Source organism: Camelus dromedarius, chromosome 5 (genome assembly GCF_036321535.1).
Source record: "Camelus dromedarius isolate mCamDro1 chromosome 5, mCamDro1.pat, whole genome shotgun sequence".
Classification (NCBI taxonomy): domain Eukaryota; kingdom Metazoa; phylum Chordata; class Mammalia; order Artiodactyla; family Camelidae; genus Camelus; species Camelus dromedarius.
This window is the reverse complement of record NC_087440.1, coordinates 8,403,187-8,417,560: the sequence shown is the minus strand read 5'-3', so window position 1 is coordinate 8,417,560 and position 14,374 is coordinate 8,403,187. Positions and strand designations below refer to the sequence as shown.

Below are 14,374 nucleotides of genomic sequence, written 5' to 3'. Positions count from 1 at the left end.
TGTCCCTTTCCAGCTACTCCAGACAGACTCAGAGATCTTTCCCTTCACTGGGAGGGCTGAGAATAGATTATACTTGCAAAAGGGTCTTGATTAAAAATCTCCAGGAAAAGCACCATTAGAAAAGTCTTGCTTCTGAGGTCCATGAAATTCAATAAAAGGAGTTAAGATGCCTGGGCCTTAGATATGCATAACCTAAGAGAACTGTCCTCTAGGACCAATGCAGACCAAGCAGTATTTTTTTCCTCCCAGCTTCTTTGAGGCCATGTGGGCTCTTAATGACATCTTCTTTCCTGGCACCCAGGACGGTCTGTCCCTTTCAAGCACAATGTCAGGTCCCCATCAAACCGTACCTCCAACTGCCCATTCAAGGTCTCCCACGTGGTTCTGGACCTGGGTTGAAGGACGAGCCAGGCTGGTACCTGACTCCAAGGGCAGTGGTGATGCAGCACTTTGAGGTTAAGTGAGTGGAGAGCCCACCTCCAGAAAGTTCTAGATTGACTTTGTAAGTTGTTTCCCTGAGGATGTGAACCCTCAGTAATCTACCTGGATTCACCCCCTTGAACCATGACAAACATACAATGTGAAAAGTGTGGTGGAGAGGCTCGCCCTCTGATCTGTATGATGCAGAGGGAAAGAAAGTGGGTGGGGAAAAGGTTGAAGTTGTTCTAGGGTTGCTAAGCCCAATTAAGGAAATGAGAGCACTTTTTGCTTTGCCTTTCTACGGAAACAGTACGACAATTGTGTGAGCCATCGGCAAACCGGTGTGGTAAATGCATTACCCACAGTAGTTTTTATCTCCTGTTAATCAGAGCTCCAGCGGTGGGGTGGGGGCAGGTAATGATGAATCCACTTTTCTCACCCATTCTGCATCATTAGGTGGTCCTCCGGCAACTGGGCACATGGCTATTTAAGGGTGTTTAAACATGTGGTTTCAGGAACTGGAGCGCTTCCAGCAGAATGAGGTGGAACTTGCAGGTTGCTCCTTGCTTTGTTAACCTCCCCTGCCCTTTCTACCACAGGCAACGCCCAGGCTGCCAGCACTCACCAGAGTTTCCTGAAACTCCCTCCTGTCGTCAATGCCATCCACCTTAAAGGACCCAGAGAGGCTCAGGTAGTAATAATAGTCCATGCTGGTGATGCCCAGGCCGTGCTTCTGCTCTGCGGACGCGCCCTCGATGAGCTGAGCAAGAGAAAGGGGTGTGTGCATGACGTAGCCCACGGAGCGATCAAAGGTCCCACACGGTTCCTGCACCACCACCCCCGGAGCCCAAGTGATGGGATTTTCTCTCCCTACTTCCTAAACTGATGGGTGGTCCCTGCCTCTGAAATACTAAAGGGCTTCAGACTATGGGCTCTGTGTGTAGTAGCCCCCAGTCGCCTCTACAAATTCGAGTTCTTGACTTTGATTAGATCTGCAAGAGCTGCGAATTTTCCCTTGCCCAATAAACGGAACTGCACAGTTACAACAGTGAGGTCCCTGGGAAATGTGGAAAGCAAGCCAGATTCTAATTACTTTGTTCCTTCTCAACTTGCAGGTGGCTTTTTAAAGTGCACCTAGACCCTCGAGGCTTCTCACTGCAGGATGCATGGTAAAGAACAGCTCCAGGTCCCATCCCTTGGGTTTCTGTTCTGTCTCTGGTTTTTGCCTTAGTTCTCGGCAAGACCCTGTGAGTTGTGCCGGAAAAGGTTCAACAATCAATCCTTGAGGTGGAGGTCGGGCTGGGGAATGGATTTGTAGTGTCGGCTGATTTTCAGTGTAAATACTCCTACAATGACTGATTTCAAGCTACCAAGTACTGTCACTGAAGGAAGAGATGCACACAGCCCTGGCAAGCCAGCTCCAGCACACCACTGGCTCCACCCCAACCGAATTTAGCCACTGTCCACACTTCCCCACCTTGGTCAAGTTCCTCATGTCATCCTGGCTCCACATCCTTAAAACAGGGAACCTCATCTCCATTACTAAGAAGTTCTAGGTCATCCCATGACATCAGGTTCCCTTAATTTTTCCCCTCCGTCTCCTCAAAATCCTTTTGTACCACTCTCTTCCTTTTTTTTCTTCTGGCTTTCTGCCCCCTCCCCCCTTTTTGGTCTAAGAACTTCCACCACCTCTTTCTCAGTCTTCTCCCCACCCACATCATAGGGCCCCCTCAGCTGAACCTTCAAACACCCCTTTGTCTACTTCTCTCCCATCTACAAAGGCATTTTACACTCATGTCTCACGACTGTCTTATCTGTGTTCTGTAGCACTGCCCACTGTGACCCTTTCTTGTCAATAAAAGTGATGTTCCCTTCAAAAAAAAAAAAAAAAAAAGGCTCTTTGCCTTCTTTAGAAACTTTCTCCTTGACTCTGAAATTCTTCATGCTTCAAAATTGACTTCCTCCTCTGGCTTCTTTCTCCCCTCACCATTCTGATCAAATAACTCTCATGGCTACTTTCCAGTGGCTAAAACCAGCTGAAACTCTTGGTTCCCCAGGCCCCCTGCCCCATCCTTTGATCCTGCCCCTCAGCCCCCCAAGCTTCCCCTGGCTTTGGTGACCCTGCAGGATCTTAGCTTTCCTCCTCCGACCACACCCCTGGCTCCTCAGTGCCTCCCTCATCCTACAGACAGTCCCCAGGTCCCTATGTCCCGTGTCGGCATGGTCTTTCTCCCCACACTCACTCCCACAAGAGTCCCATCTACTTCACAGCTTGGACTGTTACTTTTATGTCAGAACCTTGAACTCCATCTTCCCCTGAGCTCATCACTTTCCCAGTCTCTAGTCTGGGGCTTTCCAACTTGTGGGCAGAGGATTCTGGAGGGGAATGGGGTTGGCATTTATCAAAAGGTGGATTCAGAAAATAATCATAAACTTCTTTCTAGTGCTCAATAAACAATATACCATGTGTGAGAACATGAAATTGCTTTTCAAACATCTGTACATGTTGCTTTGATTAATACAATTAAAAGCATTACTGAATTGACAGAAGCTTTTGGTCATTTACGTATAGCTTTCAAACAACCGGTGCTAACCAGAAGAATTCTTTACCATCACCTAAAATGTCTATGTAATTGAAAAGACTGAATGTGAGCTACCAACACAGCTTAACTTCCTTCAGATCCAAGGATCTTCAAACAAAAAAATAAAACAAAAAAAACAGTGGCAGGCCATTCTTCAAAGAACATCTAATGTGGATCCCCAATATATGAAGTAGTAATACATAAATCCATACATTAAAAAATTATTTATGGTTTCTCTCTCTCTCTCTCTCTATATATATATATATTTTTAATGGAGGTACTGGTGACTGAACCAAGGACTCCGTACATGCTAAGCATGCACTCTACCACTGAGCTATTTATTATTCTCCACCCATTATATTTTTTAAATACTTAAAATCATTTTTAAAAAAAGTTGAATTAGATGCTTCCTAAAGCCCAGAACACAATTTAAAAGCATCCTGCACACCACTCTAGTCCCAAACTCTCCCTGGCTTTTGAGAGTCTAAGTAAAAACTTTTTGACCTTGAAGTGATTATTTCACTTTAAGGAAAATTTTAAATCGGGAGAAGGAATAAGGAAGCAGGAAAGAAATAATACAAAGGAAAACCTGGTAAAATATGTGAAAACTCCGCTCTCCAGGGTTCCTCATCACCACCCTAGATTTTTCCAGAAGGAAGTTGGAGATCTTTCCACCATCTGGTTCTCCACCTGGACTGAACTGGATTTCAAAGTATTTTCCCTGCAAGAAAATTAGGTATTTCCTTCAATGGTTGGTGAACAAAAACATGATGTTCCAAACGGGCTTTTGGGTACAGGATATAATTCAAGGAAATTCATTAATGAAAGATATGTTCTGAATTATTCCCATTTCTGGTCTAGGCTTCCTCACTGTTTCCTATCAGACAATAACATGTGCCTTTGTCCAATCACACAGTTCTGTGTTGAGAGAGAGAATCTGCCATTCTAACCCAACTAAATAAGGACATGCTATATTCCTTCCCATCTTCCCCCAAGAGGCGCTTGCCTGCGAAACCGGAAGTTGTAAAGAATAGGACAGAAAATCACGTAATGCCCTTGATCTAACAAGAGTGAACTCTATCAGCCTCTTTCAGAGGAAGCAAGTTTTCCCTCTGGCAGACTTATTTCAATGACTTGGAGCAAAAGCAATCCCTTTTTTACCTCTGGAGCAACTAAAATGCTTACCTAAAATAAAAACACTTGCTTATAAAGTTCCTTTCAGCTAGCTGTGAGTGTGGGGATTTTTGTTACTGTTGTTAACATTTCCTTTTAAATGACTGCTAGGCTAATAAGGAACAAAAGAGAATAAAGCCCTGGAGGGTAGCTGAAAAAGATGTCCAGATTGTTGAGTAAATGAAGTGGTTTTTGTTTTTTTTTTTAAACTACAATCTAATTTCTCTCCAGTTCTCAGAAAGGTCCAGGAGGGTAAATTTAAACGAAGAAAAAGATGAGAATGTGACTTTTAGGGAGTGGTGTGGCTGAGGGTCAAAAACTGCACAGCATGCCCAGCCTAACTTCATTCACATTTAATATTTTTATTTTTGTAATTAAAACATTTTTAAAGTTTAAGTTATTAATTTATTTTTAATTTTTTAATTCTTAAAATTATTTTAATTTTTTTACATTAAATATTTTTTAAATGTGTATGCTGATGAAATCCACCATCTCAGGGCTGAAGCCTGCCAAACCACAGGTCTCTGACTAGAGCCATAAACTCACTGCATGTTTCTCCTACTGCCTACAGCACTCAGTACCTGCTGTGTTCCTGCTAAGTTACTTGCCAACTCCAGGTATCCAAAAGGCTACAAAAGAAGGCGACTGTCTAACCATCTATTTGTCTTAATCTGATGATTCCTCCTTCTCCCTCTCCTAAAAATAAACCCCAAGACAAACACCCAGGAACACCAGACACAGAAAAGGACCACAAACCACTGCTGTCACGAATTACGGTGGTTCGTGAGAAAAGTTTGCTGAGCAAGTTCTCCTGCTTCCTACCACGGCCATCCTTCCCCTTGAGGCGTGTTCCGAAGGGACTAACTGTGTCCATTTGTGTACAACCCCACCACCCCAGTGTCATTCCCCATCAATCCAGGGATGGAAACAAAACAAAACAGGACGTCAAATCCAGGAGAGGCAGATTTGGTAAATGGCAAACTCTCAGGTCCCTCTGAAAATGGTTCAGAACCATGGCTGCCTGTTACAAAGACCTGAGGAGCCTTCAAGAAATGCTGCCTGGTGCCATCCAAACAAGGAAATCAGTGGCTAGGGACTGGCACCCAGAAGGAATACATGTACGTAAGTATATTATGACTGAAAGATAATGCTGTACACCAGAAATTGACAAATGGCAGCTGAGTATAGGTCAATCAACAAACAAACAAGGGCAACAACAAAACAAACAAAGAAAGCTTGGGTGATTTTTACATGTGGCCAAGTTTGAGAACCGCGGCTCTAATGTACCTGAAATGCTAATCCACAACTCAAAATTGTAGTATAAAAGCGAAAGCCCCTAAAGAGAGATCAGGAAGTTTAGCTTTGTCATAAAGCAGCCTGGGAGAAAGAGGAAATTGTAAAAAGAGAGGATGTTGCACTTCCATAAGTAAATGGAAAGACACTTTGACTCTGGGTAATATTTTCTTTCTTAAGCCCGGTGCTACAGACACCGATGTTCATTGTACTGTTTTTAAATGGAGATGGAAATATTTCATATATTTCGTAAAACTTGAAAGAGTTTGTAAGCATGAATTTTTAAGACTGACACTACGTACCCATTTTTAAAAGTGAAATTACCCATTATTCCACCTTGATGCCACTTCCACCCTCCTACTGAATAACCACTATAACAGTATACCGAAACTCTGATTTACGGACACCTTAATTATGTTTTACATAATGTGCATTTTTATATAAAAAAGGATTATATTGTAGATATTGTTCTCTTAACTTTTTTAAAAATTTAATAATATATCAAGGATATCTTTTAAAATAAATCATTACTAACAGGGATCTTGGCTATTATACCCTAAGAGTAATGTTGGGTCAAAGACAATGAGTATTTGAAGTTTTGATGAGAATTGCCAAATTGCTGTACTAGGGAAATAGTAGCTTTTCTTGAGTATTATCCACCTCCTTAATGTTTTCTTATCTGAGAGACAGAAAATGATACATGGTTTTAGCTTATATTTCTTTCATTATTGGTTAGAACATCTTTTGAGGCCCCATCAGACTCCTCTCTGTGTGCACATGTGCAAGTATGTATGTCTGGATGTGGGTGTGCATGCGTGTGTGTGTGTGTGTGTGTGTGTGTGTGTGTGTGAATTATCTGTCTATACTTTTTCCCATCTTTTTATCAGGGTTGTGTGAAATTCTGTCATCAGAAAAATAAAAAATACTGGGTATTTTTGTTTTGCTTTACAAAAATGAACCGATGTAGCCTCCTTGTCCAAGGATAATTTATACTGGAAAAATCAAGAAAAATATTGATTTTGTTATTTTTCTGCTCTCTAAGGATGGCAAAAGAGGGGGAATGCATAGCTAGAGAGTTGAATTTGGTCAAGTCGTTTTTACAAGGCAGACTGAGATTGACAATCGGGGAAGAAAAAGTCAAGCGAAAAATTCATTCACATCTTCTTTCCCGTTTCATTATCTAGAAACTTCAAGATAACACAACCCAGCCGCTGAGCAGAAAAATATGCAAGATGAACACATAAGTAGATAATCTGAATAATACTGAGCAGTGAAGAAACTGAGGGCAATTCTGATGGATTAAACTCACCAGGGAACTTAACAACTGCTGCCTGAGAACCTAGTAAGAATCCTCTTGGAAACAGAAGCTTCCTTCCAAAACAGAAGGGGGAAAAAGAAATCATTTTTCTCCAAGATTCCCACTTATTTATTTTAAAATGGTCCAGAATCTGCCTCACAGATGGCTCCCTAAATGCTTTACTGCCAGACATGATCTATGGTTGAGATAAGATATAAAATTTACATAATCAAAGCTACTGGGCAAACACTCATTTCTTTGCAAACGTGGCTTTTTGTCAAGGGGAATATATTCACATCCATCCTTGCCAGACTTCCAATCAAAACGTAGACAGAGGCATTCACGTCAAGGCATTTGGCTGATATTTTCATTACCCTGGGTAAGCGGACCAGTTAGGAGGCAATCTGGAGGCCAAGTCCAGCCACTTTGGGAGGTTATTATGTCACGTGAATACATACAGAACACACACACAAGGCCAAGGGGGTGGGGTAGACAGTTGTTCCCTCTACTGACAGAGAAGAGAAAGTTTCTCTCCAAGGTGCTGGATCAAAGCGCTCCCTTCAGTGTCCAAAACCCAAGTTCCAGGAAGCAAAGCAAGGTGACAGGACCCAGGGTCTAGTCTACTGAGTTCCTTGTCTGGGAAAGAAAGTGTCTTCTCTCTCCAGGGCCCAGAGCGAACTCCTCCAAGACCAGAGCAGACACTTCACTCTCCTTAGGAAGGCAGCGCAAGTTGAGAACTGTTTTCAAAAACTATCTTATTGACATCCCCAGGGTTCAAAAATAACTTGAGTCAAAGGGCACACTGAAGCCTGACAGCCCACTGCTAGAGAAAATGAAGAAAAGGTTGAAGAAATGGCCTCTGATGATGTGCGGAAAGCCCCCATCTCCTCAGGGACACAGAACTTAGACTAGAACGTCAACATCATCAATCAGGTGACATCCGCTATCAGAGGACAGAGACTCACAAATCGGCTGGAGTTGTTGTTCCGGACCGTCTTGGCGTTCCCGAAGGCCTCCAGCAGTGGGTTGGACTGCAGGATGATGTCCTTGACATGCTGTCACGGCAAACAGAGCAGAGGTTAATCAAGAAGATGTGAACATCTGCCCTGCAATGTAAAGCCAGACTCTCCCCGTGGACCTGGTTTCTGAATGCGGTGAAGGTGAGAGGCCTCACATCCACGCCCCTGGAGTTTTGGGAGGATCTACTCTTCCTACTCAACAGCCCCAGTGCTGTTTGTGTGTTCCCGTCTTCCAATTCCCTTGACTCCATGCAGGAGTCCCCGGACCCGGGACGCCACTGGAAAGCAGGATCTACAAACGGTCCCGGGCTGGGTTTCCAAGTTGGATGCTGCAGCTTTACCCTCTGCTCCCCAGGGGACCGGGAACCACGGCAGGAGGGGCATCTCCTTGGGTTCTGACCGGAGTCTTTCCCATCACTACTCTGGCTCTACCCACCTACTGCACCCCACCCACCCCTTCACTGCAAGGGAGAGGTACCTTCAGAGAAATTAAACAGCTTCTCCTTCCCAAACAATGTTACAGACATGGAGTCTAAGGCTTCCCAAGCTTTGTCGTGCATGAATCACCCGGGAATCTTGTTCAAATGCAGGTGCTGAGTCAGTAGGTCTGAGGTGGGGGTCTGAGAGTCTGCATTTCAAACCAGCTCCCTGGTGTTGCTGGCTTACCAACATGGGGCCCCAGTTGAGCAATGCTGGGTCAACACTGGGTTGTGTGGAAGGACTACTGGTCTACTGGAGGGGCAAAATTTGGCTTTCAAACACCCCAATTCGGGGTCAGACTGCAAAGTGTGCAAAACATCCCATGGGCAAGACAGCTCAACAGACAGGAGTTGATGTTGGAGAGGACTTTTGACTAGTGAGTCATTCCTTGTACTTCTAATTATTCACATGCTATGGTTAAACAGGCTCCAGAAATAGCAAGTCTCTGGCTTGTGCTCTTCAGCTACTGACTAATTTCAAGCCAAGAGCTCTGTATCATTGTCCTCATAGGAAAACAGGAAGAGAAAAATCAACATTAAACGTCTGCAGTCTGGTCGCCGTCTGTAGCAAATAGACTAGATTAAGACACTGACTACTAACTGACTATGTAACAGCCCAAGTGCTCCTCGGACACCCTTCTGAACACCGAGAAGAGGAATGAGAAGTGGAATTCCATCAACCGGGCACACGTCGTCAGCGGAGGCACGAAGAGCTAATTATGGGTGGTCCCTCCATGGAGTCTGCTCCAGAGCTTAGAAAGATAATTCTACTCGGCTTATTCTCCTTTCAAAACTCATGGATTTATGTAACATTTGCTTTTCTTTATAAAATTAATTTTAACTTTGTGGGTCTACACTAATCTTGTACACTTGCTAATTGGGACCAGGGATTCCTACATCACTTGTCAACACTCAGCGTCTTGTTGAGCTAGAACAAAAGGAAGGCTCTTCGTGGTCTCTTCCCTTCTTTAATTACTGACTTTTCAACTGAGACTCTTTATGCACGCATCCATCCCTCCATCCACCATCAAGACGTCCAACAGAATTTTGCGGCATGTGGCCAGCATATATGGGGAAGAGAGAAAGAGCAAATCAAAGGAGCAGCTCCCACACAAAACAGCAGCCTGGATTCCTGGCTCCACATCAGTCTTCTAGGGATGGAGTGTGATCACACAAATGGAGAAAAGCAAGCGGACTGGACCACACCAATCTAAGTTCTACAGCTGCACACACAGTCCAACATGGCGGCTGCTAAGCACGTGCAGCACATCCCAGCCGAGACGAGCTTTAAGTAACACTGGATTCCCAAGATTTAGGACCAAAGAGAATATAAAATATCTCATTAATTGATTAATGATTATATGCTGAAATAATATTTTGGATATACGGGAGTACATATATTTTAAAAGATTAATTCCATGTGCTTCTTTTTACTTTTTTTTTTAATATGACTAATGAAAACTCGGAAATTATGCGTGTGACATGCACCATCTTTCTACTGGATGGTGCTACACTAGATCTTCCTTTCATTGGGTAAAGGCAGCCCCCTAAGTCCCTTCCACTCTACATAAGGAATTCTGGACTCTGCCTTAAGCTTTCTCATCCCCCAGGACATGATGGAGCACCACTGATTGAGGAGACAGAGCCATAATAAAGAGAAGACTGATGTGTCATTTTTTTAAGTCAACAGCTGACTACGGCAGTAACATCACTTCTTGGATGATTCTAATTAAAAATTTAATCTTTAGGGGGAAATCTATCCTGGATCATGATTTCTAACAATAATAATAATAATAATAAAAAGTTCCCAGCTGTCCGTGCCAGTGATGAACACGAGTTTGGGCAGCCCCCTGTGGACCTTACCCCCCAATCACGATCAACTATTGCTCTTTGGGGAGGAGCTTCACCCATTTCGGCTGATGCTGATTCTGCAACCACAATGAGTAAAACTAAAGACAGATGACGCTGTGTCTACCGCTTTCTTCCTCTTGAATCTGCCCCTTCTCTGCCCATACTGTTTTTCCCTCCTTTTTCCTTTCTTTCTCTCCTGTGTCCTCATTCTCTGGGTCTCCCCACTTTCCTTAACACTCTAATTCTCCATTCTTCCTTTCTCTGTTTTCCTTTTTCTCTCTATTTTTAAAATACATTTTTTAAAGTTTTTGTAAATTTTTTGAATTTGCTATTTATTCACATAGTTCAAGACATAAAAGTTTCACAAGGGTGTACACAGAGTCCCAGCCTCCCAGGTTCCTCCCTGAAGACATCATTGTTATCAGTTTCTTGTGTAGCCCTCCAGAGCTGTCACACATATCCAAACAAATACAAGCATTATAAATATATGTTCTCTTTTTCCTCAAATGGCAGCACATAATAGACAATGTTCTGAACCTTGCTTTTTGCACTTCATGATACAGCTTAGAGATCAATTCCTCTTAGGACACAAAGCTTCATTGTTTATGGCTGTGTAATATTCTAGTCTATTATAAACCATAAATTATTACACCAGTCACCGACTGATGAACACTTAAGCTGTCTCCAGCCTTCTACATTATCAAAAATGCCACATCAAAGAACCTTACACATGAATCACTTCACATCCATTTAGCACACCTAAAGGATAAATTCTCTTCAGCAGAACTGATGAGTCAAAGGGTGTATGCATATAGATTTGATAGATTTTGCTAAAATGCCCTCCACAGAAGTGTGCTAATTCATGCTCCTACCAATAATGTATGAGAGGGACTATGTCCCTATATTTTTACCAACAAAACACGACAAAAATTGACGTCACTCTGAGAGTTAAGAAACAGTTCTTCAATGTAGTTTTAAGTTGTATTTCTCTTATTAGCGTAAGGATGAGAGTATTTTCATGCTTTATGAGTCATTTCTATTTCTTTTTCTGTGAGATGGCTTTCATGCTCTTTATTTTCCTTTTGGATTTGAGAACATTTCATTGATTATATGTAATACTCATTAGATATTAGGCATCTTCATGTCATAATTCTCTAATGTGTTATTTCTCTGCAGACTTCAAGTTTCTTGGTTATAAAACCAATGTCTTCTCTGTGCAAGAAAAATTCTTTCTTAGACAGTAAACGCAGGGGAGGGTATAACTCAAATGGCAGAGTCCTGGGTTCAATCCCCAGTACCTCCTCCAAATATAAATAAACAAACCTAGTTACCTCCCCTTCAAAAACAAAACAAAAAAACAAAAACAGCAAACGGAGCCTCTCCTTTCACAAAGTACAAAATCTCAGGATGAGCCACAGCATGAACTCACCTGGACCTTGGGGCCTCCCCCAGACACTCTGGAGATGTAACTCATGATGTATTTGGCAGCCACCGTCTTTCCAGCACCACTCTCACCGCTGAGGAAAGAAAGACAAAAATACCCAGCCATGAGGCAGTTCACGACCAGCTCCCTCCTCCCCTCTAAAAAGATGCTGCCCCCCCCCAATAAAACAGAAAACAAGCAGAGAGGAATTCAGTTAAAAAAAAAAAAAAAGCACAATACTAGTGAGAAAGTTAAATCACAACAGGACAGGTCACCCCCATGACTTGTATGATGACTATTAACGTGGTGTGTGGGCCAGGGTCCTGATAATCATCACTGTGCACAGGACAATTGGGCATTTTAAATGCCTGATAAAGGGGAAAGGATCAGGAATAGTACAGAACGCCAGAACGATAAGAGTGTACAGATTACAACTGACATGAAGATTGTAAACATGGGGGGGAAAGCATATAAAGTAATGTTAAGTGAAATAAATCAGATTCAAATGACATATAAAACAGGGTTTCAAAACGGTAAAGAAAGAAAAAATCACGTAAGAAAAAAAAACAGTTAGAACTACCACAAAAATATTAGCAGAGGTTTTGGTAAAGGAAAAGATACCACGGAGACTTCTTTTGGTTTATTATTTTCCAAACTTAAAAAAAAAAAAAGAAAGAAAGAAAGAAAGAAAGAAAGAAAGAAGAAAAAGAAAAAAGAAAAAAAGAAAGAAAGAAAAAGTAGGCACTCTCAGGTTTCAGACCATATGCCCAGAACTGATGCAAGCAAGTTTATTTTAGAAGTTCTAAAATTAAATGATGAGGTAGTATTAATCACATCCTGAAAAATAAAGACAACTTCCGTTTGGTGGCCTTACTGCATGGGGAAAGCCTTTTGTTAACAGCATACAGTTGCATCTTCAAAATACCCATTTCTTCCTTCAAAATCCCCTTCGACTGATGATGACCTCAGTTCAAAACATGCTTGAGTCAGTCAGATTTCTCATTTGTCTAACGCTAGCCTTTGTGTTACCATGATGGAATTAATTAGATGAAAGGAATCTGTAGCATGTAAAATAATGGTGGAATTTAATATGACAATTCAGGCTGCTGTGAGTTCATGAGACAATATTTTTGTTTGTTATTGGGGATCAAAAATTTGGGGGTGCAGAGCAACTGTTCTATGAATACCCAAACTAGTGAACTATTACCAGTTGCTTGGGTACTCAAGAAAAGAGGAAACACTTGTTTAGGGTCCAACCAAGCCAGGTGGCCCCCTACCACCAAAACAAAACTGACATAAATTTGGAAATAGTTAGATATTTCAAAATGAAACAAAAAAGGATGAAAGCAGCCATCATAGCAAAACTCAGAACTTTGTTGAATTTCACTGAACTAAGATGCTAGATGTTTAATTAGAGAGATGATGGGGAAGAATGAGGGAACCGTAATCTGTGAGGGCCTCTAAAGGTCTGAATCCATCTATTCAACTCATTCACCCACCTGGTCCTCAGCTCCCGACTCCCAGGTCACATGAATAGGGAACCCAAACTGACATAAGATACAGCAACAAATTGAAAGCCAGTGAGTCTGGGATGGTGTGTCACACTGTTTACAGAGGACATGCTTAATCACAAGCACAAGTAGGCAGAGTAAATATTTCAGTTTCACGAGGACGTTATCTGTTTAAACGGTCCATGTCATCAGATGATTTATAACCTAGATCAGTCCAGGGTCAAAACATGCCCCCTCGCTCATTTGAAGCGTAGATTTTGTCAACAATGAAACTCCGCTGTATAATGTTGTAAATAATGTGAACGCTCAAGAACACTGGAAAGTCCAAGGCTACCATGGTACAACCACCGAATATAATATTCCACGGACATGGAAAATAATCAGAAAACTACGTGGCAACATAAAGACAATGTAGTTAAGTTTAAGTGGCAACATAAGCAGAAGACATTGTACCTGTAACATGATTACAACTATGCAAAAATAACTGCATGGAAAGAGGAATGAAACAAGGAAAAAGAAATTATTTCTGACTTGTTGGGGGGCTGGTATAGGGATGATTCTTGCTTCTTTTGATGTGATTTCTCTTAATGTTTAAAATTTTGAGAGAGGCAAGTACACATATATTTCAGATTTTTAAAAACAGCATTTCCAGAAAAAGCGGGATCTGACATCATAATGATAATCAACACTGATTAATTTCTTTAAATTATTATATTTATCGTGAGTAAACAACTTTTGTATTTAGAATTCCTTAGAGAAAGCTATGTGTGTGTGAAAGAGAAAAGAAAAAACAACAAAGCCTATTAGACTTATTAAATAAAAGTATAGTGATGCCCCCATTGTATCTTTGGTTAATAGTGTAATCAGACATAAAATAATTTGTGTCTTCTGTTGGAAGCAGAAAAAAAAGAGAAAAGAATAATAACGGAAAGTAGTTCATTTCATGTATTAAAATAAGTATGCCAGGTCCAATAATAGGACATCCACGTTCTTGGTAACTGTGATATTTTTCAGAAGACTTAAAATAATTAGTTCTGGCTGCATACTGATCAGAATTTTCATTTCTTGGTTTCAATTTACAGACACTTAAAAAGAAGTCTTATTGATCCGAGGCCGGTAATTTGCTCAGAATATGGTACAAGGATGGAATGGTACATACTGAGGCTTACAGTATATATAGCCATAATTATACTGGCCCTTTCAGGATGAGGGGAGAAAAAGAGCTTCTCCCCCTGGACTAAAATCCAAGGTAAATGAATGTGAAGGTATCAGACGGATTATACAGCACAGCTAAAATTACCTGCTTTGCATCTCTCAGCAGTCACA

At 41.6% G+C, this 14,374-nt stretch overlaps 1 protein-coding gene across 1 annotated transcript in view; it reads right to left on the bottom strand.

Moving 5' to 3' along the window:
* MYO1E (myosin IE) overlaps window positions 1-14,374 on the bottom strand; it is a 190,671-nt gene that overhangs the window by 76,118 nt on the left and 100,179 nt on the right. The window contains exons 5-8 of the mRNA XM_031452972.2: window positions 11,544-11,631; window positions 7,731-7,820; window positions 3,592-3,723; window positions 1,046-1,180 (exon numbers count right to left, since the gene is read on the bottom strand). Coding sequence (XP_031308832.2) covers window positions 1,046-1,180; window positions 3,592-3,723; window positions 7,731-7,820; window positions 11,544-11,631 — 445 coding nt within the window. The remainder of the gene's footprint in view (window positions 1-1,045; window positions 1,181-3,591; window positions 3,724-7,730; window positions 7,821-11,543; window positions 11,632-14,374) is intronic.